The sequence below is a fragment of the Danio aesculapii genome, chromosome 12 (assembly GCF_903798145.1).
Source record: "Danio aesculapii chromosome 12, fDanAes4.1, whole genome shotgun sequence".
In the NCBI taxonomy this organism is placed as follows: Eukaryota; Metazoa; Chordata; class Actinopteri; order Cypriniformes; family Danionidae; genus Danio; species Danio aesculapii.
In genome coordinates this window covers 8,229,485-8,256,228 of record NC_079446.1, presented here as the reverse complement: position 1 = coordinate 8,256,228, position 26,744 = coordinate 8,229,485, and the positions used below count along the sequence as shown (strand labels likewise).

General features: G+C 35.2%; 1 protein-coding gene across 1 annotated transcript in view; it reads left to right on the top strand.

Moving 5' to 3' along the window:
* Positions 1-3,701: 3,701 nt before the first annotated feature.
* The window catches only part of ipmkb (inositol polyphosphate multikinase b), a 34,133-nt gene continuing 11,090 nt past the window's right edge, over positions 3,702-26,744 (top strand). Inside the window, exons 1-4 of the mRNA XM_056469583.1 lie at positions 3,702-4,220; positions 9,494-9,579; positions 13,342-13,438; positions 13,519-13,691. Of these exons, the coding sequence (XP_056325558.1) occupies positions 4,058-4,220; positions 9,494-9,579; positions 13,342-13,438; positions 13,519-13,691 (519 nt within the window). The 5' untranslated portion in view covers positions 3,702-4,057. The remainder of the gene's footprint in view (positions 4,221-9,493; positions 9,580-13,341; positions 13,439-13,518; positions 13,692-26,744) is intronic.

The following is a 26,744-nucleotide window of genomic DNA, read 5'->3' as shown; positions in this document are numbered from 1 at the left end:
CATATTAGAAACATGCTAATAGCATGCTAATTTTTGCTAGCAACATGCTAATTCATATTAGAAACATGCTGATATGCTAATTTATGCTAGAAACATGCTAGCAACATGATAATTCATATTAGAAACATGCTAATAACATGCAAATTTATGCTAAAAACATGGTAGCAACATGCTAATTCGTATTAGTACCATGCTAGCCTATATGTAGTTGTGACGGTTTCAAACTTCTTAAAAGAACTTCAGTTATTTACACTTTAAAACGACTTCAAACTTACAGACGAGGCTTTCTCAAGACACCATAAAGTTTGTCAACGAACTTTGAATTTTCTGAAGTTATAGGAATTAAAAATGTAAAACAGGAAATACGTTAGGACCATTGCTTTTGTTTACTCAAAATGCTCTATAAATATAATATTTATGTTCAAATTAATTTGGCAGGTTATGTCATCGTCTGAAAGTTTTAATTGGAAAGCTTTCTGAAATAGTTCCCATATCCATTTCAAACCCTAAACAGTAAACAAAAGCTAATTGGAAGCTCGTTTATATAATCCCACAAGTAGTCAAGCAATACTTAGCTCTAAATGTGGTCGGTGTTTGTAAACAGGTTTTGATATTTCCACAATTACAAGCACAGTCCAGTAGGATTTCACAAATGATGCCATTGGGATTTTCTTAATTACCCAGTGCTTCGAGAACACAAATCATACCGTTATGTAACATTTTCCATCTCTTTCTTTAAGTAGAGTTTTTATCAGCGTTCTCGTTAGTCGCCGAACGTTTAGTAGCACACAAACAGACTTTTATCGCATGTGATGTTTTTAATAGGCTATACCTGGAAGTATTTACAAGGAAGGTGAGTCATTCGGAGTTAAAGGGATAGTTCACATCAAAAAAATTAGTGTCAAACCCTTGTGAGTTTCTTTCTTCTGCTGGAGACAAATGAAGATATTTCGAAGACAGTAACATATTCATATATATATATATATATATACACACCACGCCTATGTCATGGTGTGGTCGACTTCAAAATGGGAGGGATTTGGATCCTATTTTAACATCAGGAAATTAAAAAAAGACACTTATTGTGTTTCTGTCACTCCAATATGACTGTGGACACACTATACCCACACACAGTTCTGTCCAAACAGCTTACAAAAGATGATTTTGATCATAGGTGCCCTTAAAATATGATAGATCCCCCATATATATATATATATATATATATATATATATATATATATATATATATATATATATATATATATATACACACACACATATACATATATATATATATATATATACACACAGACACACACATATACATATATATATATATATATATATATATATATATATATATATATATATATATATATTAAATGCGCACGCTGAGTGTGTGTGTAGCTGTGTCTCATTTCAGAGGCTGCATCCTCCGAAGGATGCATTCGAAGTGCGCTGCGTCAACGCAAGGCGACGAAGGCTGTCTCATTTCAAAAAAATTCTAAGCCTTCTTCAAACACGGCCTCCAAATACGTTCTTCATTTCCCAGGTAATGTTTTAGTTTGCCCCAAATTTTAGTATGTAAAATGTTTCAGCATACCAAAAAGGTTTTAGTATGGTTTATGCAAGTGAGGCAAGTGTGGTGCTACTCTACAAGAGAAGGCACCAATAACTGTCCATACACCATATTATTCAAGCAATACAACTGTTATTGCTGGTACACACAGCTGATATCAATTATCACAATAATAGTCAACAATCCTGAATCATACTCAAGAACATAATTAATTGAATTACAACAAAATCGCATAAAAGGCTTATAATGTGAAATAAAGATGAGTAATTAGGATTACATGAATAAATGACAGATAATGAAACCCCAAGCTATTTGAAACAAGTAACCTCAGAGACGTGTCATCGTTTTTCTCTTCAGAGACTGGGGAGTCCATTGCAGTCACATTGAAAAACCAACACGTATCCGAGAATGCCAGGTGATGCACGGTTATCCTACAGCTGAGCTTCTAATGTTTCAGCAAGAAACCCTCACCTTTAAAGTCAAAATTTGGGCGCTGGCCAAAGGTCGGCCTGTTAGGTAAGAGAGAAGTGTGAGTTGATCAGGCACACCCTCTGTCTCAACTAGGTGCACATGATTTTTGATTGCGAAGCCCAAATTTGAGATTTGTAGTGTCTGCATGATTATCAGAGAGTCAATATTCTACCTCTTGAAATTTTGAGAAAGTTAACATTAAGGTCCTGAGACCCTTCTTTGGTCGTTTGGGCATGCTTGAAGGTCAATGTTTTACCTCATGAAATTTGGAGAAAGGTGTGAAGTTAACCTTAAGGTCGTGAGACTCTTCTCTGTTCATTTGGTTGTTTGTTTGCAACAGGAGAAAACTAAAAAATAACCCATTTCTTACAGGACACAACCGGTGGATCCTTCGCGGCCTTGAACGTCCCAAGATTCCTTGCGCGCTGATATCAGCAGGACTTTTTTAAAAGCAAACTCTGGATTAAATGTATGAATTAGGTTTATTTTACTTGGATATCTAAACATGTGTTAAAAACTAAAAGAGTCTGACATGTCTTACTAAAGAGTGATTTTATAGACAGTTTATGTGTACATGTATGGATCAAAGGAAATATATTTCCAGCTTTTGATAATCTTGTTTTGCCTTCAGATCACTTAAAATAAGTTTTAAAATCACTTTGAAAAAAAAAAGTAATTACAAATTTTCTTACTGCTTATTAACGCCAGCTATTACGGTTGCCTGGTGATGAGATCTGTCCTCTGTAAGCTAGATCGTCTCATTTCAAAATGCTCGGTTCCACCTGTGTGGACTTCGAAGGACTCACCTTTGAAGTATGCATCCTTCGATGTGTGCGTAAACTTTGTAACAACTGTGTGCGACTCATTTTTGCAGAAAGGCTTGAATTAACTCCACAACAAATACTGTACATCAACTAATCATTGGCAATGTTCTTACTCACAAATGTTATGTGAGATTTGCGTCCTTCATGTCTGTCACTGTGCTGTTTATCTGACGCAGCTGAGGCGGAGACTGAGGCACACTCTGACAGGCAGGTGGGATCAGTGGGCGGGGAGAACTAGCATTAAAGGCACAGGGCACAAAAACAGCTACATGGTTGTTCAGCAGTAAATTCTAATGTTATTAAAGGTCTAATAAATAATCCGATGGGTGTTTTGAGCTGAGACTTTACAGACACATTCTGGACACACAAAAGACTTATCTTAAATCTTGAAAACGGGGTTAAATAGGCGCCCTTTAAAGTATTCGATTATTTTTATTCATTACTAGAGATGTTTTATAGTTTTTGTTTCTTGTAATTGAGGCTAAAGAATTATAAAATATTTTAAAATATTACAGAAAAAAAATTAAAGGAGAGAGTAATAGACATTACTTTTGCTTTGTGAAGCCTGTGTGAAACTTCCCTAGAAAAATTATCAATTTTAAAACATGATCAAGTTTATTATAGCTAATTTTACAATTCTAAAAAAGAATAATGCATTCGTCAAAGGTAAATATTTTGTAAAATGAATCAAAAATCAACCCTGAAACGTGTTACAAAAGAACATTGTGGTGAAATATGAATAAGGGAATTGGTAAGAGACGCTTCCGCGCTCTGTACGTCGTGACATCACACGCTGCGTGCCTCTCGGGAACGCACGTCAGCAGCGTGTGCGGGGCGGAAACAAACAGCGAATCGTTTGCAGGACGGCGAGTTCCCGTGCGATATGACTAACTCCGCCAGTATATCGTGTCGATCTTTGTCCCCAGCTCGTTCCGTATCTGCCATCTCCTTCCAATTACCGCGGGCGGAGTGTAAACATCTCTGAAGCCAGGAAGTGGGATGTGGCCCAGGTGAAAAGCTCGTTATATGGTCGCGAGCGTGGGCGCCGTGACTGATGGCACGCGATTGGGCACACGCACATCAGGATGACACGTCGAGGCTGTGCGGTCAATATGTGATTTTGAGCGCGGTCTAGAGAAATAAAGAGCCCTTGCAGTGAAGTCTCCGTCAGCTCGGCATCATAATGGACTCGTCCGTGGCGCTGGGGAGGCTGGAGCTCGCGTGCCCGCGCCCGGTTGTGACCCGCGGCTCGTGTTTACCGGAGGGCGCGCAGAGCTCTCACCTGAACGGCTGCGTGCCGCTCTCTCACCAGGTGGCAGGACACAAGTATGGCGTTGATAAAGTGGGTCAGTACACCTTTCATGTCATTCCTTTTCATTGTGTTATTCAAAGAGCGGCCCTGGTTGTCACAGTTATAATTCTAGTGAGATTTAAAGGGGTAGTTCAATCCAAAATGAAATGGACTCACTTTTGAATGGCTACAAACCTGTTTGAGTTTCTTTCTTCTGTTAGCTAATATTATAAAAATGGTTATACATGAACGATATTTTGAAAAAAGCTAAAAACTATTGACATCCTTAATAGGACAAACAAATACTATGGAAGTCAATGGTTACAGGTTTTCAACTTTCTTCAGAGTATCTTATTTATGTTCAACAGAGAAAAGAAACTCCAACAGGTTTGGATGGAGTGTAAATACATTTAGAGTTTTTTTCTTTTGACATATAAATGGCTATATAATATATATAACCAACCGATCAAATAAGTTAAGTCCACTTTATGAATGGTGCAGTTATTTATAAAGTGTATAGACAAAAAAAAAATGCACACTTAAACATAGGGATGAATTGTAACAACACAAAGGAGCTTGAGAAGTATATGACAGTGTATATAACCAATGACTTTAGTATGAACAGGAATGTACAAGTGAGGATTGTGCAGAGGTGGTGTATATAGAAGAGAATTTGCAGAGATCAGTAAAACAGGGCTGGTTGTCACATAGCAGCAACTAAACAAAACAGAAAAGTGCTGTGCGCAGTGACAGTCCTGTAGATGTTTAGATAATCGGGTTCTTTCTCAGTAATAATCAAGTTCTTTACATGGACATAGACTTGACAGTTCTCAGCTTGCCTGGATTTATGATTTATACATTTATGTGTAAAATGTAATCGTTTTATTCTGTCAGCTACTGTCTCTTCTTTCCAAATTTTAATATGCATATTAAATATATAGAGCATTTTGTTTGTATTGATTTTTAGAAAACGAAAAACTTCTATGTTTACATCAGAATTTAGAATGTTAAAAATTAAATTCCCCCCCAAAATATTGGTGAAATAACCTTGCTTTTCAGTCCAGTTGTCATTTTGTGAGTGGAAAATGCTCTTAATACCAAAATTTTATTATTATTTTAAATTTTAATGTTCTCAGATTATTATTATTATTATTATTATTATTATTATTATTATTATTATTATAATTATTATTATTATTATTATTATCATTATTATTATTATAAAAGAGTAAAACCCATCTATAAAGCCTATAGGGCAGGGCGATATGGCAAAAATGCAATCTCGCTAATTATTTGCCATATTAAAAGATAACGATACATTCCGATATGAGTTGTTAAAGCTTGCAGATTTTTAAGAGTACCCAAACAATGTCTCAAGCCACAAAAATTTGAGGGTCCATTAATTACCATAATTTCAGCCAAAAATTCAGTACATCTCTAATATCAACACACTTCTAGATTCCCATTGTTGCACATTTCTGCTGTGTGATTGGCTCTTTGATCACTATAGAGTTAAAGTCCAGAGCTTATTGTTACCATGCATAACAAAACCTAGCTAGTAATTCTTGAAAAATAGATTTTTCTGTATTTTGTATTGAATTAAGTAGTCTTTATTTAATTCATTATTTTATTCCATAGCTGTATCTCAACATCTTGTTTGTAAAAATAAATAAATAAAAATTATTCAACAACTATTGCCTTTAAGTTGTCACAATGGTAACGTGTTATTTAACATTTATTTTATGCACTGTAAAACCCAACAGAGAAAATTACTAAATAAATTAAGTTAGTTTAACTTTTAATTTTTTAAAAAGTTACTTTGACCTAATGAATAAGAGTTATAACTCATGAAATGATTATATTAAACAGAACTCAAACCTAGAGAGTTATGAAATAATTAATAAAAAAATTTTGTGCTAACTCTAATGCGAGAACCACCAAACCATTTGAGTAGCTATGTAGTTGTTTTGGCTTATTTTGTTCTATTAATTGAACTCGTACTGATCTGATAAATGAAATTAAACTAATTACTAATAGTAATTACTAATAGTTACTAACGCTCTAATTGTTTGATGATATCAACACAAATAATATATGTGCGCATGGTTCTATATAGTAGATCTATATAGCAAATCGATATAGTAGATTTGCTATCATGATATATTAACATGTAGATGATACAAAAACAAAACTTTACATTTGATCCATATAGTGAGTCAGTGGTTGCTCGGTTTCAAAATGAGTTTGACTAATGAATGTGGTAAAATACCACACAGATTTGACTCATGTCTGCATCCGCTACAGTTATTTCTTAAAACGTTCTTTTGGGTTGAATCACACAATTTTTATTCTATTAAAATATATAAAAGTCTATTTTTGGGAGAGTTAAAATGTGTGTTTTGATCGTGTGTTAATTAAAAGATTGAAAAAACAAAATTATTATTATTATTATTATTATTCAAGAGTGTGTGGTTGTTTCCCAGTGTTAGGTTGCGGCTGGAAGGGCATCCGCTACGTAAAATGTACTGGAAAAGTTGGCGGTTCATTCCACTGTGGTGACCCCTGATTAATAATGGGACTAAGCCGAAAGAAAAATAATGAATTATTATTATTATTATTAGCATTGTGCAGAATGTAAATGTAAGTTTTAGAATACAGTTTAAAATATTTCATTAAAGTTTGTTATATATTACAAATAGTCTGAAAATAATGCAGCATACATTTTGGGTGGAAAATATGTATTTACTATTAAGGACAAATGTCATTGTGACTGTGTATGTAAATTATCTTTCACAAAATAAAAGGTAGCACTGCTAATATCATTTATGGTTATGTCTTTTAATGTTATTTAATAAGCCTTAGCTGACATGATCTGTCAATGTGAGTTGGACTTTTAATTAAACAACATCAGCAGAGATAAACAAATACTGTAATAAATGTATTGCGCATTGCAAGCAAATGTTGTTTAATGTATTAACCAATGTTAACTATGAGAACTTCACTGTAAACAATGCTGGTTCCACATAATCGATTTGTGTTGAGACAACATGAAGGAATTGAGTTAGCTTGTTTCACAAATTTAAGTGGATTGAACATAAAACAATTAAGTTGTCCCATCAAATAAACAAGCATTGTGTTCAGTTCATTTTAAATATATAGTTGGATAAAATATTAAAAAAACAAATAAAATTGGTTTGTTGTAATTCATGTTTATTTGTAACTAGCACTAATTTGAAATACAAGTTTTTCATTATTGTATTTTTCTTAATTTCTTGATATTATTTATTTAATTAGGTCCGAAACGGATTTTCTATGACATTTTCTATGAAAAATTACAACATTATTGCATGTTTATTAATAGCAATAATCGTTCAAGATTATTTGTTTTGTTATAATCCAAAAAAATCTATTTTTTAATCCAAAATATATTGATTTATTATTTAATTTAGTGTGAAACCAATAGCTTTTACAATAATATAATAATAATAATTAATAATGATATAATTTAATAAATAATATAATAATAATAAATATATATTTTTTTGCTTAATCATTTTTATTTTCATTTTATCAGTACTTTCATGACACTATGGCCCCGTTTACACTAATACGTTTTAGTTTTAAAATGGCGTTTTAGAATGAAAACGATCCGCGTCCACACTGGCGTTTCACCCAGCGTTACTGAACAACTGTCCGTCCGAACTATACCGCTGAAAACACGCATCACGTGACCACACACGCACTCTGGCATGCAGAGCAGTGATCAGAGCTGTGCACGTCGGACTGTTCATCAAGGAACTTGATCTAATCTCACTATATTTGTTAAACGTGACATTTAATTCATCTTGTTGTCTCTATCTAACGACATATTCCCTGACTTTGGTATTTTGAATTTATTACTTGTTCTCAGGTAACATGTTTTGGCTAAGCGCAAAGATAACTAAATATATTAATTAATGTAACCGCGTGCACTGATTCTGCACATTTGACTGATTGCTTGCCTTTATTTCCTGCCGGATATTCAGCATAGAGAGGGTACGTTTCATATTTTCAATGAAAACGAAAGGAGGCAGCAATGTTAAAGACCCCGTTTTGTTATAAATATACATACAGTGAAGATGACGCTCATAAATATGCTTCTAAACGATGCCTCAACATTTTTGTTCTCTGTTAAGTTAAAATGAAAATGAAAATAGGCAGTTCCTTGTATCGGGTTTTCATTTTATTGTTAAGAAAGTGAAACAACGCAGCCAGGGTGATGTGAATGAGGTTAGAAAGTACACTGTTTCCTTTGAAGATTTATCCAACGTGTCCTCTGGAGTTTGTTTTCCATATCAAACATGTGAAGTCTGAACATACAAGAAGAGTACTTTGTGTAGGCTACTTAATATTGTTGAAAAAGCCCCAATCAGGTAGGCGAATGTCTGCAGCCACGCCTTCGTTTTCAGATGTCTCCGTTTTCCCCCATCCACACTAACACAGAGCAGCAGCGTTTTAAAATGAAAATGGCCTCTTCAGCGTTTTCAAAAAGCCAGTTTTCGACGCTCAAATTCCAGTGTAGTGTGGACGGATGACGTAACCATAGCAAAACTTATGCGTTTTAAAACTAAAACTTATTAGTGTAAAGCGGGCCGAAAACGCATTGTAATTTATCATCTTGATGGTATTGTTAAAATGAAAATAAAAAACTTTTAAGCAAAAAAAAATGGTTTATTACTATATTATTATATTATATTATATTATATTATATTATATTATATTATATTATATTATATTATATTATATTATATTATTATTATTTTCTTAAAGGTGAAGTCAACATCATGTAAATACCAAATACATGCTGTACATAAGATGTACTCTAAATTCCAAATAACCCTGGATAAAATATGCATGGTATTCACTTCAAGCCTTTAAAAACCATCATATACTTCCTGGTTGACTATGTTTGATGTCATAAATTTATGTTTGCTGTTGTTTACCGTAAGCTTTTAAAATAGATATTTTTAAATAGGGAGAGCCTGACCTAAATCCAGAGCTTCAGAGTCTCTGAGCGTAATCTCTAAGCCCTGTCAACCTAGTTCTCCACAGCATATAGGCCAGGCTGTGATGTCATATATATACACACACTCCAACCGCTATGATCTTCCCATCAGATCCGTCAGATGAGCTTCAAAACGGCCTACTCACTGCCGTTCACTTAAACTATCTCATGGATGAGAGCAATTCATTCATCCGTGTCAATGAATGAAAGTGGAGTCCAGAAACAGTGGCAGGAGTATTATAAATGGCAATGAAATCATGATGATAGTATTTTTTCAATCTCAGGTATCTTGCAACATCCTGACGGTACGGTTCTGAAACAGCTGCAGCCTCCTCCAAGAGGACCCAGAGAGATGCAGTTCTACAGCATGGTGAGAATCGTAAGAAATTTAATGGATGAATTCAATGAAAATCAAGCAATCCAATGCAAAATAAAAAGTATAGAGCCAAAACTTAATATGCTGCAGGAACTTGTGCCTTATGAGTTACATTTATAACTGTGGTGTACACTTACATAAAGAACAAAATTATGTGTTAAAAAAAGTAAATTATGTGTAATAACAGTGACACAAAGAGAAGTTACTGAACTACTGATATTTAATTAATAAGCATAACTAGATTTTTTTTCATAATCACAGCTTCAAGACACCTCTTATATGGGGAATGGTCACATGCATTGCTTGGGTGTGAGTTTTAATTAAAAAATTTCCCTCAGACTTCAACAGTCTAAAAATCTTGATTGTTCTGTGCGTCTCTTCTATGGACTCTGATGTTTAGTTATGTTCTATTGGTTTTAGCTCAGGGGATTGGGCAGGCCATTCCAGCAGCTTTATTTTATTTTCTGTGTTTGGGGTCAGTGACTGTGTTTACAAGGACATCGGTAATCTAATTATTTGGCTTAATCATTTCATTGTCTTACTCAGATTAAGATGTTTACATGAGTTGCTATTTGAATGTTCCTCATTTTCTATTGGGTTCTGGCCAGGGATCTTGGCCATTCCGGCAGCTTTATTTTCTTTTTCTGAAAGCAGTCGAGTTTTCTTCGCTGTGTTTGGGGTCAGTGACTGTGTTTACAAGAACATCAGTAATCTCAGTATTTGCCTTAATCTGAATAAGAAAAAAAAGATTAAGCTGTTTACATGAGTTGCTTTTTGAATGTTCCTTATGTTCTATTGGGTTCAGGTCAGGGGATTGGGCAGGCCATTCCAGCAGCTTTATTTTCTTTTCTGAAAGTAGTTGAGAGTTTTCTTGGCTGTGTTTGGGGTCAGTGACTGTGTTAACATGGACATCAGTAATCTAATTATTTGGCCTAATCATTTTATTGTCTTACTCAGATTAAGATGTTTACATGAGTTGCTATTTGAATGTTCCTTAATTTCTATTGGGTTCTGGCCAGGGGATTGGAGGGGCCATTCCGGCAGCTTTATTTTCTTTTTCTGAAAGCAGTCGAGAGTTTTCTTCGCTGTGTTTGGGGTCAGTGACTGTGTTTACAAGGACATCAGTAATGTAAGTATTTGCCTTAATCTGAATAAGACAAAAAAGATTAAGCTATTTACATGAGTTGCTTTTTGAATGTTCCTTATGTTCTATTGGGTTCAGGTCAGGGGATTGGGCAGGCCATTCCAGCAGCTTTATTTTCTTTTCTGTGTTTGGGGTCAGTGACTGTGTTAACATGGACATCAGTAATCTAATTATTTGGCTTAATCATTTTATTGTCTTACTCAGATTAAGATGTTTACATGAGTTGCTATTTGAATGTTCCTCATTTTCTATTAGGTTCTGGCCAGGGATCTGGGCCATTCCGGCAGCTTTATTTTCTTTTTCTGAAAGCAGTCGAGAGTTTTCTTTGCTGTGTTTGGGGTCAGTGACTGTTTACAAGAACATCAGTAATCAAAGTATTTGCCTTAATCTGAATAAGACAAAAAAAAAAGATTAAGCTGTTTACATGAGTTGCTTTTTGAATGTTCCTTATGTTCTATTGGGTTCAGGTCAGGGGATTGGGCAGGCCATTCCAGCAGCTTTATTTTCTTTTCTGTGTTTGGGGTCAGTGACTGTGTTAACATGGACATCAGTAATCTAATTATTTGGCTTAATCATTTTATTGTCTTACTCAGATTAAGATGTTTACATGAGTTGCTATTTGAATGTTCCTCATTTTCTATTGGGTTCTGGCCAGGGATCTGGGCCATTCCGGCAGCTTTTATTTTCTTTTTCTGAAAGCAGTCGAGAGTTTTCTTCGCTGTGTTTGGGGTCAGTGACTGTGTTTACAAGGACATCAGTAATCAAAGTATTTGCCTTAATCTGAATAAGACAAAAAAAAAAAAGATTAAGCTGTTTACATGAGTTGCTTTTTGAATGTTCCTTATGTTTTATTGGGTTCAGGTCAGGGGATTGGGCAGGCCATTCCAGCAGCTTTATTTTCTTTTCTGAAAGTAGTTGAGAGTTTTCTTGGCTGTGTTTGGGGTCAGTGACTGTGTTAACATGGACATCAGTAATCTAATTATTTGGCTTAATCATTTTATTGTCTTATTCAGATTAAGATGTTTACATGAGTTGCTATTTGAATGTTCCTGATGTTCTATTGGGTTCAGGTCAGGGGATTGGGCAGGCCATTCCAGCAGCTTTATTTTCTTTTCTGAAAGTAGTTGAGAGTTTTCTTGGCTGTGTTTGGGGTCAGTGACTGTGTTAACATGGACATCAGTAATCTAATTATTTGGCTTAATCATTTTATTGTCTTATTCAGATTAAGATGTCTACATAAGTTGCTATTTGAATGTTCCTTATTTTCTATTGGGTTCTGGCCAGGGGATTGGAGGGGCCATTCCGGCAGCTTTATTTTCTTTTTCTGAAAGCAGTCGAGAGTTTTCTTCACTGTGTTTGGGGTCAGTGACTGTGTTTACAAGGACATCAGTAATCTAAGTATTTGCCTTAATCTGAATAAGACAAAAAAAGATTAAGCTTTATATATAAGTTGCTTTTTGAATGTTCCTGTCATTTTCCCATTTTACGTGTTATAGTACATAGTTTGGCAAACGTCATTATGTCACTATTCAATGCTAGTTTCCTCAGGCGTTTCGCGCAACAACTGTTTGTGTTCGTCATTGGACCATATGTGATTGTGGGCGTTTTGTTTTTAATTTAATTTTTAGTTTTTTACGACAAGTTCAACTGCAGCTATATTCTTACCCTAAACACGCAGATGAAGGCGGATACAAATTCTCAAGCGCCTCTGCCATTTTTTATTTACTAACTTTTCATTCATGCCCCCGCAACATACTCAGAGGTACTTCATAATGTCCTTTTTTTTTCTAGGGTTCTCAGCATAGTCATTGTTACCTGCTCACACCAAAAAGGTGCTCTCTTGCTTGAAACCACTCTGATTTGTATGTCTTCAAACGCTACAAAAATATAACAAAAAGTACAACAAAATGGTAATGGTTTTGTTAACTTGTCTGTACTGCACTTCAATAATGCAACTAAAATGGAAATACTCCACATGTCTTAATTTGACTTCTGTTTAGTTAGATTATGACTTTATTTGGATTAAGGTCATCAAAAATTGCTGTTTACAAAGTAGACTCAAAGTATTGTATTAAAATTGGTGTCCATGTGTTGGTATTGGTGTCCATGTAAACAAACTCACTGTCTTGCTGAAATGTCCACCCTGGTTTCATAGTTCTCATGTTGTACTGAAAATGTTGGACAGAAAGCAACTGTTATTCATTTACACTGATGAGGGGCAGGTGCTGAATATCTACTGAAAGATTTCAGCTGCTGTCTGGGCTTTCCATGTGTTTTTACAACGCCCTTTTTTCATGTGTTCAAGACCTTTTCCCTGTGTCATTTTATTACACAACTTAAATTCTAAATGATATTTTGTTTTGTATGCATGGATTATGTTGGTTGTTACTGAAAATTTCAACATCAAGCACTGCTGAGTAAGAAGCTAAGTTTATTAGCCAATAGCTAGTGATACACATCATTGTCACCAAAGCATACAATTTGATGGCATGTGAGTGATTTTGCTTGAAATGTAGAGGATTAATGTGTATACAGTCAAACTAAAATTTCAGTACTATTGAAATTTGCTAATATAAATTTTTTTTCAATCTGTTTTGTTTGTTCAACACTAGGTGTATTCTGAAGACCGCTGTGACCCCTGTCTGGTAGACCTCCAAGCGCACCTTCCTAAATACTATGGCACATGGTCCTCCCCAGACGCCCCGACAGGTAAACAGATGAACGGCTGGAGATAAGAGGTGGATATGTGTAGGCTATCAGTAAGCATGTCTGTTTACTGTCCTCCGCAGATCTGTACCTTAAGCTGGAGGACGTGACGCGCAGGTTTCAGAAGCCGTGCATCATGGACGTGAAGATCGGCCAGAGGAGCTACGACCCCTTCGCTTCACAGGAGAAACGTGAACAGCAGATCAGGAAATATCCGCTGATGGAGGAGATCGGCTTCTTGGTTCTGGGCATGAGGGTATGTTTATGCCTTTAAATGGGGTATATAAACAGCTAGTGATTTCAGCCAACTATAAGCTTTCGGTAAAAGGTTATAATGTGACTATTTTCAATTTCATAGGGTTCCTTTTACAGCACAGATGTTGTAATGTAATTAAAATACAGTCAGATAAACAGAGTTAAGCATTCATTTGAGAATGAGATAAAAGAGCATGTAAATGCAAGCGCCGTCAGTAGCAGCTGGTTAGAGCAGAAACACCATTGAAAATACTGGGGTAAAATACATTTCCATATTTTAAAAGTAAAGCGTGGAAAATATAATTTAATGCAGTGCTTCTTGTCTGGACTGAGACCCACTTTATTTTGTTTATCAATCAGGCAGTGAAGATCACTGATTTTTAAAGAAATCAGATCCTAAAAGTGACGACTTTGTAATGGCGCGACAGTTCACAGGAAGTGATTGGGCTGGCTGACTGACTGAAAATTAAAAGTCTTTGTGCATACACCTCATTGAATCTTGTATTGATTTTATCTACAGTTGAAGCCTGATTATTAGCCCCCCTGTTTATATACCCCCCAATTTCTGTTTTAAGGAGAAGATTTTTTCAACACATTTCTAAACATAATAGATTTAATAACTCATTTCTAATAACTGATTTATTTTATCTTTGCCATGATGACAGTAAATAATATTTGACTAGGTATTTTTCAAGACACTTCTATACAGCTTAAAGTGACATTTAAAGGCTTAACTAGGTTAGTTAGGTTAACTAGACAGGTTAGGGTTATTAGACAAGTTATTGTATAATGATGTTTTGTTCTGTAGACTATCAAAAAAAATAGCTTAAAGGGGCTAATAATTTTGACCTTAAAATGGGTTTTAAAAAATTTAAAACTGCTTTTATTCTTGCTGAAATAAAACAAATAAGACTTTCTCCAGAAGAAAAAAAATGATCAGACATACTGTGAAAATTTCCTTGATCTGTTCAACATTGTTTGGGAAATATTTAAAAAAGAATACAAATTCAAAGGGGGGGTAATAATTCTGACTTCAACTGTACAGTATGGAAGCCGGTGTGAATAAAAAAAAAAAATAGTAAAGATAATCTTGACCAGCGTTGGATGTAATTAGTTTCAAAGTAACTAGTTAATGTAATTACTTTTCCACTGAAAAAAAAATCAAAGGGATTACTTTTAATTTTTAGGTAATTTATTACAGTTACTTGCTTAAATACTGTACATAAATTCAACAATTGTGTATAAATCAATTCAGATAAGCAGAGTCATTATAATATATTTAGTGGAATGATTCTGATTTTCTACTCAAGACATTTATCAAGACAATTGCATATGCTTAAGAAGCTAATTAATTAAGAAATAAGTTAATGAGAATATATGTCATATAAAACAGAGTAATTGTGTAGATTTTTTTTGATTTTCAGATGCTTGGCGTAATTCAACTTTTCAACTAAAGATATAAATCTGACAAGTGTACATGCTTAAGACAAAATATTTTATAGTTTTAGATTAATGTCAGTAAATATGCTGTTATTGTTTTGAAACATTTTGAGTTTTGATACAGTATGTTGATTAATTATAAACATTAAGCAAAACTAAAAGAAGATTAATGTCTATCATCTATGCATTGGGGTTTATGTGGATTTTTAGTATTGAGTAAACAATTGATTTACTCTTGACAAAGTTACTTTTCACACAAAGTAATTGCAAAAGTAATTTTAATACAATTTTAATGTTGTAATTAGAAATTAATTTGTCTCTTTCTATTTACCCAACACTGATTGTGACTTCAACTCAAAGTTTTGACTTTTTAATCTTAAATGTCATACTTATTTCCTCACGGTTCATATACAAATGACTAGAAAATACATTACAAAAATAATTCTGTGAATTTCAAATAACCAAAACTTATAATCTACTATATTTATGGTAAATTGGATTTTATTGTTCATAACGGAAGATTTTGCACACATTTTTTTTTGTATACACAAAATATAATGAATGCACAAGATGAACGTCTTTATCTCATTTTCAGGAAAATGCTACTTCATTCCTTTACGCTTAAATAAACTTACAATTCTGAGAAGAGAGGTCTGAATCATGAGGTGTAAACTCAGAAGTGTGAGAAAGTCAGAACTGTGAGAAATAAAAAAAAAATAGCAGGTACCTTTTACACCATTGCGAAAACACATTTTTATTCTATAAGGCTAATGCAATCTGGCTAACATTTTAGCATACAGCCACACAGTCACGAATAAGCTTTATTGTAATAAAAAATATTGTAATAAACAGTCACAATTTATTTTTGAGGTGTTATAGTGTAACTATTGATATAACTAGTGCCTAAAGTTAATAACATGTACTTTTTCTTTATGGTTAGAATGTGGGTTGCTTTAGGGCAAAGACTAGAATACACAAGACGTGTCACTCATATAGTTTTAAATGGGGAAATGTGCAACGGTCAATGAAGCCCCACTACTAGTACAAGAGCCAATCAGCGAACGATATAGACTGACGTTTAATGTAAATTGTAGTTAATGTAAATTGTATTTTGACCTGACATTATATTGTAAGTTGTGTTTTCCTGAAACTTTGTGTAATGTGAAGGAAAGAAAATATATATTCAGTGTATTCAATTCAATTCAATTCACCTTTATTTGTATAGCGCTTATACAATGTAGATTGTGTCAAAGCAGCTTCACATAAAAGGTCACAGTAAATAGGAACAGTGTAGTTCAGTTTGTAGTGTATTCACATATTTTTTTGTGTGTATTTAAAGATCATATGCACAAAATGTAAAGTTTTATCAATTAAATGTAGTAAAATCACTTAATATTTAAATTGAAGAAATGTAAAGCGCCGGCTAAATGTTAACATGTTAAATGCTGGTACAATGTAGGGCTGCAGGATATTGGAAAAATCTAGCATTGCTATAATTTTTGTTACGATATGAATAAAATATCTCCAATTTATTTGAATAGCTTTATTTGGAAAGATTCTGTTCATTTAGATCAACTGGGAAGATCAAGTCTTTTTCTATGCAGTGCACTGGTATAAAATCTAATAAATTGTAAGCATATATTAATACAACAGAGCAGAAATAAACAGTGGTTCTAATGCTTTTAAGTTTTCTGGAGAGTCTAATGCTGTGTTTACACCAGATCCACCTGTCGACACTTGACAACAGTTCATCAAACTGTCTGCGAGTAAATAGACACGTGAACATTTTGAGTTTACTCGCTTCATTCGCGTGTCAAATTTACTTCACAATAGACACGGATTGGACAGGGCTTCTGTCTCACCCGCTGACTCTAGCTTCGATGCTAAATGGCTAACATGGATTTTATTGAGAGAATAGCTGTGTTTATTTGCTTTAGGAAGGCTGATAAACAGCGTATATTTGTTCGGCGCCGTGTCTGAGTCCACTAGATCTTTTCTGAGGTGCACCCAGCTCTGTGAGTTCATAAACTCCTCTAGAAACTATACCTGGTTGATGCAAGCATTCTGCGGTGCTTCTATCTGAGCCGAGTCCAGTTTAATTAACTGTTGTCCAGTGTCAACAGGAGGATTTCCTCCTGGCACACCAACAATAGGCACTACGTAGTAATCACTCCCCTACAAGAGCAAACTCCTGACTGGTTAACGCAACGTAAATGTCTCAGTTCAGATTTTCTCACTCTATTTGCGTCATTCACGCGATCCTGTTGCAGGATGTCTGTTCTCGTCTTTGCATTGACTTAACATGTATATCACTCGTGCTTGACGCTTCCTCTGCGTCTGGTGTGAAAGCAACATAACAGTATTAAAGTACAAAAATTTAAAATAACATTGTCGTCATTGTTGAAATAATATTTAGTAATATCTTTTAATCTTTAATAAATCTAATCCTACAGTGTGACTATTGCAGATATACACATTGCGATATCGAAACGATATATTGTTCAGCCCTAGTACAATGTATACTCCATTACATAAGGTCACTAGTTCTGCTTTAATAACAGTTACTTGTTAGACTTAGAAATTTAAACTGATATCTAACAAAATGTATTTACAAAAGCAGGGTATTTTAATCAAACAGTTGTGGTTATTAAAGTATTTTAAATTTAAATACATTTTAATTAATAATAATTAATAAAGGTATCAGCTTTAAGTAGTTTTTGCAGCCCTTCTTTCAGTCATATCTAGTAGAGCAGTTTTTAAATTGTTTTTATTTTGCCGGGTCCAAACAAGACGTTTTTTGAACGTGTTTGAGGTGTTGGGTGCATGTCAAGAGACTTGTAAATTATGTCGTGGCTGTGTTTTCGGTGTATTGTGAAGCCGAAGTGCTGGGGTTGAGGTGTCAGATTGGCTTTATGCCGTGGAAGAACAGTGTCACAGACTCACCTAACACGTTCAGAGGTTGTTCTTCCACTCTCTAGCAGCCTCTCTATTTCCTGTATGCAATCCAAACACTGCTGTCCTCAAACAGCTCGCCATTGTCCTTTATCCAAAGTCAAGAGGCAGTGCCTGAGGGCAAGATTTTTATTTTTAAAAATGCTACATTCACTAAAAAGGAATGGCAATATTTTTGTAATGCTATATTTGAATATCAATATTTTCTATTGTACATTTTAAAATGTACACCGTAAAACTATCTGTTAATTAACAGTATTTTGTGATTCACAAATGTTTTCCATTTATTTATGGATGTGAATTGCATTATGGGAGCTTGGGTTGGGTCATCCATCACCAATTGCCGATAGACATCACGATCCTCCACCCTGCCCCCTTTGCAGCAGCAACCCACTAGTGAAAAATATACACTAATACGTCTTACACTAAACCATCCACGTCCACGCTGGCGTTTCATCTAGCATATCTGAAAAGCCCTCCTTCCACACTATACCGCTGAAAATGCACATCACGTGACAGCACGCACACAGGCATGCACTGCAGCATACGCGCACATCTGAGCTCCAGGCAGTCAGAGGGTGCTTTGAGCACAAAACACTAGAGAGCAGTGCACGTCCGAGAGTTTATCAAGGATGTACTGCTGAATCACTATAGTTGTTAAACGTGATATTTAATTCATCTTGTCTCTATCTAACGACTATTCGGTCTTTTGAATTTATCAGGTGACGTGTCACAGTGTTAATACACTGCTTCAATCTTTCGCTTTCACGCTTGTACTTAGTAATTTTAGAGAAAACCTCAGATACTGTTGGTTGGTTCCTGTTTGTTGTGCACCCTTTTTTTACCAACCAAGTTTGTCAACACCATTATAACGACAGAGATTACTCTGACTCTGATTGACAGGTGGTAATTTGTGTGTAACTTTTATTTATTTATGATTTGGTTATGGGTAAAACAAAGACCATGCAGGTCAGGTAGTTGAACCGGTAGGCTACAAATGATTAATTCGTTATGAAATAATTAATTATTCATAAATAATTAATTCACCGCTGCCGATGACGACGATGCCATCATCCATCGCGATGTTTCGTATTAGATATTGTATGATGCTAAATTGGTCGACATAGCCCAACCCTAATGGGAGCTTTATCTTTGCTTTCTCGACTTTTGATATTGAAAATTCAAATCTGCGGTTTAACAAAATGACTTTTATTGACATTTTAGTAGTTTGAAGTAATATAATGTATAAGAAATGATATGTAAATAAGTCTGCATAATAACAGAAAATGCACTGGCAGGTTATCACAAAGTTTTTGTAGCGTAATATACAACACCAACCCAGACAATATATCACTTTAAACTATTGAAAATGTTAATAAAATCACTTTTTTTTATTGCAATTCAAAAGCATTATTACATGGGTGAAAAAGAAATCATAAATCACAAAACATGGAAAACTGCTAATTTACCAATATTTTAAATAAAAATATTTTTAAATAATTTTTATTTTTAAATAAAAAAATCTACAGCCATTGCTCCAGTCTCCATGATCCTAGTCACATAATCCTTAATCAGAGGCCATGTTTACACCTATTAAAGGGTCTGTTCGCAGAAAAAAGAAATCTCTGTTATTAATAACTCACCCTCACGCCATTCTAATACACCGAGATCTTCATTCATCTTCTAAACACAAATTAAGATATTTTAGATGAAATCCTGGAGCTCTCTTATCCTCCGTAGACAACAAGGTTCACAGGATGTTGAAGTCCAGAAAAGGACATTCAAAGAGCCAAAGCATTCAATGTTACTTCAGTGGTTCAACTGTAATTATATGAAGCTCCAAGGACACTTTTGTGAGCAAAGAAAAAGTATTTGATCATGTGACATTGCTATTAGAGTCAAAAGCGCGACACTCAAGCATCACAATTCTGGTAGTAAACAAACACACCTTAACTGAATAATTAATTACAGAATTTTGTAACAAAAGCATGTGACTGAGAATGTCCAAATATGTACACTTACAAAATATTATTATTGTTATTGTTATTATTATTATTTAATATTTATTGAAATAAATATTAATGACTTATTTCCTGGCAAATGTGTTCAGGTGGGAATCAAGACCTCAAGAAGTGTGTCTATGTGTGTGTGGAACATTCCATTACCTGAAAGCACACACTTGTAGTATTGTAAAGGTGCATGTGATTACATTTTTTTTATTTTGGTTTACTTTGAATAATATAAAAAAACAGTTCAGGCAGTTGAAATTAAATGATCTTTGCACCAATATAACGTTCAACGTGTTGTGTTGTGATCAAGTGTATGTAGTATTTAATTTAATAAATTTTTCCTCCACATCTCTCAATTTTGGGCCACTTAAGTTCCTGAACACGGTGCATGATGGGATGTGCTTAGCCTAAATCCACGCTTGGAGTGGATTTAGTGTGTGTGTCAAGGGCAGTTCGCTGCGGTGTTTTTATGACCTGTTACAGACTGGTGCACTTAATTTCTGTTACCTACACTTGCGCAAGCTGTTAAGTGTAGTATTTGGACAAGCTTTAAACACTCCTTATGAATGGGTTAAGTCATTGGCTGAATTTAGGGCTTTAGCAATACATTTGTTTTTACTATTTAACAGTACCTGTTATAATAGTCAATAATATATCAGAATCTTGATTCAGTGTTCATATAATGTGATGACTATTAAATGTTACAAGCTTTTTGAACAGATATAAGTAGGCCTGTCACAATAATCAATATATCGCATCGTATTGTGCACGACTTGAAGATGACCTCAATAATTTTTGCCATAGCAATATATATTTACAAATTCACAAATAACGCTAAAGACGGTTTACAATGGTATTTACATTCTACCTCACCGGTGTCAACGTTTAAATTTGGACATTTACAGAATAGGACATTTAATAGTGTATATATAATAGGACATTTACCTTTTAAACATCAAATTATAGAATCGAAATAACCTCAAGATAAGTATTTTAATGTGTTTACAGCTATTTGCATTACTCTGCTGTTATATAATCATTATATATAATCAGTGGCATAAAATGATCTCAAAATGACAATAATATCGCTTATAACAACAGTTTCTGTGATTATATCGCACAACAAAAATTCCTTATCGTAACAGGCCTATATATATAAGATCTGTAAACTCCAATGATGTAAGTCTAAAACCCATGTAGGAAAAGTTAACGCTCTCATGCATGCATTTAAACACCTCAGTCAGACTCTCTCAAAAATCTACCTCATCGTTGTGTGGGAAGACGGTCAAAACATCACTCAGATTTCCATGTTATGAAAGAAAATGTCACTTTTATTATTGTAGCCACCCCCGCCAATTCTCCTGTGAAAGCAAAACGTCTTTGTTAAAGTCTTACCATTCTCATACCGTTCTGTTTGAGTTACACTGGCTAAACTGATATATCAGCTTCGTCATCCGCATTTTGTTGTGTTGTTTACACGCAGGTTTTTAATCCTTGTAGAAGATCATTTCACATCTTCTGTTCCAAAAGCACTTTAAGGTACTAAAGAAATCAAAACTAACCATATTGATTTTGTTAGCTCACATCGCCAGTCTTGTGGTGAACAATTCTTCTGTGCATGTCATTGAGAAAATGTCATGTCATTTGCTCTTGTAATTTAAAATTAAAATCTGAATGCACTTCCTGTTTGTTTTCAGTTCAATTCTCAGATTACATCTGTCTGAGGAATTGGGTGTGGCTAAAATACTTAACCACGCCCCTTCACGTGTAAATAGACGTGTGAACAGTTTGAGTTTACCCGATTCATTCGTGTTAAATTCGCTTCATTCGCACGACAAATTCCCTTCACAATAGACGTGGATTCGCGTCATAGGCAGGGCTTCTGTTTGCCCGGTGACTCTAGCTGCGTTGCTAAATGGCTAACATGGATTTTATTGAGATAGTAGCTGTGCTTTATGTGCGTTAGGAAGGCTCAAAAACAGTGTTCATTCCTTTGGCGCTGTGTCTGACTCCACTAGATACTTTCAGAGGTGCACCCAACTCTGTGAGTTCATCAACTTCTCCAGAAACTGTATCTGGATGATGGAGGCTTTCAGCTGTGCTTCAGACTGAGCTGAGCCCAGTTTGATGAACTGTTGTCCAGTGTGGGCAAGAGGATTTCCCTTCGGGACACCAACAACAGGCACTTCGTCATAAACACACCCCTACAAGAGGAAGCTCCTGATTAGTTAACGCGGCATGAGTGTTTGAATTACGGGATTTTTAAGGGAGAAATAACTAAGCAGGAATGTGTCAGGAGATAGGTCTGAAATACAGGAGACTCCCGGGAAAAACGGGAGTGTTGGCACAAACACTCTGCATTCTGACTACTTCAAAATTGTTGATAAGCCGTGGTGGACATTTCTCTCTTTCGTGCTGAATGCTGTCGACCAATCATAACAGACTGTCATCGGTCCAATTAGCGCAGATTAGCCTCATGCAAAGGAGGGGTTTGGGATTGAATGAATCACTGAACGAATTATATAGGAGTCCTTTTGTTGCAGCCTTTTGTTGGAGACCCCCAAATCCAAACTAGGACCCTTTTTTAAATGCATAATAGGGGCTCTTTAAAAAATAATGGGAATATATATACGTATATAATCAAGTCCTGATTGGGAGGTAACGTCTAATTCAGATCAAGTCTGAAACTGCGTGATCAGGCCCGATTTCCGACCACGTAATCGGATCTAGACATCCCTAATATTTATTTATAGTCAGAATTATAGACAAATTAGATTTTTAGATTTTTTACTTTCCCTGGAAATTAGTTATTTTATAATTATGTAACTCAGTTACCAAGTCAGTTACTATTTGTGAGAAGTAGCTATAACTAATTACTCTTTTGAAAGAACGTGCGCAACGCTGATTATCAGGTAGAGGATACACTTTTTTTTTATTGCAGTTACAGTGTAAATACAACAGATAAAGGGTGACACAGTGACTCAGTGGTTAGAATTGTCACCTCACAGCATGAAGGTCGCTAGTTCAAGCCCTGGCTGGATCAGTTGGTGTTTCCGTGTGGAGTTTGCATGTTCTCCTCATGTTGGCGTGGGTTGCTTCGGTTTCCCCCACAGTCCAAACACATGCAGTAAAGGTGAATTGAATAAACTAAATTGTCCATAGTCTGTGTATGGATGTTTCCCAGTACTGGATTGCAGCTGAAAGGGCATCCACTGTGTAAAACATATGCTGAATAAGTTGGCGGTTCATTCCGCTGTGGAAACCTCTGATTAATAAAGGGACTAACCTGAAGGAAAATGAATGAATGAATACAACAGATAAAAGTATAGAATAAACAATACGGATATTACTTTTTGAAATGAGAGAGATATGACCATTTTAAAGAAGTATAACAATATTACAGTAAAGAGAAAGACCATAATAAAGACAATATAAACAAAAAAAAAAAGACAGAGAGGGCACATTAATGAGACAAATTAATGCAGAACATTAAGTAAGGCTCATGTTTTGGAAGTTTTAAGTGAAGTTTCATAAACTAATTTCGAGAGGAGCACGTGATATGATTGAGCTCATCTGTAATCAGTAATAATCCAATCAGAGTGATCCTAGTTTACTATAAATTGATCATTTTCTCCCTACTGCTCTATCTTCGTTTGGAAGAATCCCCCCTTCCACCCCATCTCCTCCTTTTCCTCCCTTTTCTAAAGGGGGAGCTCTCGAGACCTACCTGATCTCGGATCTCCTGATATGCTTATCGACCTGGCGGGAGCCCTGGGATCAAATCTCTCCGAGCTCAGGGTTCTCTCCCTGGACAGCATGCCAAACCTGCTTTATACGCCAAGCATATCTAAGTGGGAACTCTTGAACTGCTTTCTTGTTTTGAGACTCTGAAATTGTATTAAAGTACAATTCCAATTCTCAATTAAACAATACAAAATTTTGAATGCACGTTATTATTATTGCTGCATTATGATAGCAAAATTAGCATTATTATTATTATTATTATTATTATTATTATTATTATTATTATTATTATTACCATTATTACCATTATATTAGAATTATATACAAAGACGTAATCTAATATGTTGTTAATATTAATATTACTTAGGCACTTTCTTGTTTTATCTTTACTGTCAAGTCCTAAATGTGACTTTGCTCTTCCAGAAGTGCTGCCATTTGGGCTATTGATGATCTTCATTACGGAGGCTCATGTTGAAAGAGGTTTTAATGAATGGTCAGCAGCTTTAGAGCTGGCAGAAGATGGTGAAAGCTCAGTGGTAAAGCACAGCGCTGTGCACTACAGTCACATTTATTGAGATCTGAACACGGCGGGTTATTGCAGCACTGTCATCAACACTGCTGGACGGAGCATTTGAGAGGGAATTCTGGACTGTATAATCAGAAAAAAAGAGACACCCGTCAAGAATCTTGGTTAAAAATAAAAAGAGTGGGCACGGCATTTATTGCACTAGTGATTGAAGCTCTTCTGTAAAATGATCTTTTTACAGCTCCACTACTGTGGTTGTGCATAATGTTATTTATTGATTATATTGTTAGAATCAACCATAACGCAGGATATTTTCATCACATCTAAAGGATGATGTGACTGCAAGAAAGAGAAAAGTTCTATACTGAACACGGTATGAAACCACTGTAATATTTTAGGCTAAAATATAGAGGGTGTTTCTGTTATTACCTCTGAGATGTGTGGTAAAATATGTAAACATCAAAGTTTGGTCTGATCAGAAATGGGTTTAAACATCAGTGGTGTGACCAAATTAAATACAAGTTCTGTCATGAAACTATATGTGCGCATAGGCTGATAGGTCACCTAATCAACTCCTACCTCATTAACTACATGGTGCAGGAGGTCGGTTGCTGTTGCCTCAGTAGCCAATAAGCATGCTCCTCAGCCTTTAAATGCTAAGTGTTGTTTTACACTAGCATGTGCAATGTGTTTTCAGACACCCTCCTCCACCCCAGTTCCACCTGTTTGGATCCGCTATGGGGGTTACATATACACTACCTGACAAAGTCTTGTCACATATTCAAGTTTAAGGAACAGCAGATAATAACTTGGCTTGTAGTTGATCATTTGGTATCAGAAGTGGCTTATATGAAAGGCAAAGGCCTCCAGATTACGCTTAATTTAACAAAATAAAATATGATCATGCCTTGATTTTTAATTATTTAATTAGGACAGTAAGGTCTGACTTTGCTTAGACAAAAGTCTTGTCACTTAACAGAAATAATGTACAGTATAGAATATAAAGTCATGGTGCAGTGGACAAAAGAATTAATATTGTGTATGACTCCCATGAGCTTGGAGGACTGCATCCATACATCTCTGCAATGACTCAAATAACTTATTGATAAAGTCATCTGGAATGGCAAAGAAAGCGTTCTTGCAGGACTTCCAGAGTTCATCAAAATTCTTTGGATGAGTCTTCAATGCCTCCCTCTTACCGCCAGACATGCTAAATAATGTTCACATCTTGTGACTGGGGTGGCCAATCCTGGAGCACCTTGACCTTTGCTTTCAGGAACGTTGATGTGGAGGCTGAAGTATGATAAGGAGCGCTATCCTGCTGAAGAATTTGCCCTCTCCTGTGGTTTGTAACGTAATGGGCAGCACAAATGTCTTGATACCTCAGGCTGTTGATGTTGCCATCCACTCTGCAGATCTCTCGCACGCCCCTTATACTGAATCTAACCCCAAACCATGATTTTTCCTTCACCAAACTTGACTGATTTCTATGAGAATCTTGCATCCATGGGGTTTCCAATAGGTCTTGTGCAGTATTTGGAATGAATGAGATGCAGTATTGTGCAGCCTATGTCCTGCCTCCAGCACAGTAAATACACTTACATAAGAACAAACCATCTTAAATGCTTTGAATAACTATACTGGAAAAACTAAATGCAATGTGAACAATGAATCCTCAAAATAACTATTCACAAGCTCTGAAGGATTACTTCATAATTTTCTCTCTATTCGTACACTCCTATTATTCATGTCCTACACATTTGAACATTATATGTGGTCTACGGTATGTAACATTTAAATCTGCCATCATAGAAAAGCATCGTCTCTCTTCTGAAGATGCAAGATTGGATTAGACAACTTGAACGATTAATTTCATGATTTATGACCATTGGGGATCTTTTAAGCTTTAGAAAGCGAGCTCTGCATCTGTTGTCTTGCGCAACACATCCTGTTCATTTTGCTTGCGCTACTGATTTGACTTGTTTGTGTAGTCATGTTTTCTTGGCAGCATGTATATGTGAGTAAGTCTTGGAAATAAGGCCGACAATTCCACAGCTATCTGTAATTTCTCAAAGCTTGACAGGCTTTTGGAAACTGACGCAGACGATGACAGCTCGTCTTGTTTAGTGTATGTCATTGTGTAAAATGACCACAGTGATGAATTAATAAATTGTGTCAAGGAAGCAAAATCATGACAACTCTAAAATAATTTGGAGCTCTGTTTACGTATTTCTAAAAGGTGTAAACAGTAATGCATTTTGCCTGCCTGTTCAGGATTTGCCATTTACCTCAACCATGGTGTTTGAGGTTCATGGTATGGCTGTTTTCATGTACTGAACTCGACTATGATTACACTGTAAAAATTATCCGTAAATTAGCAGTT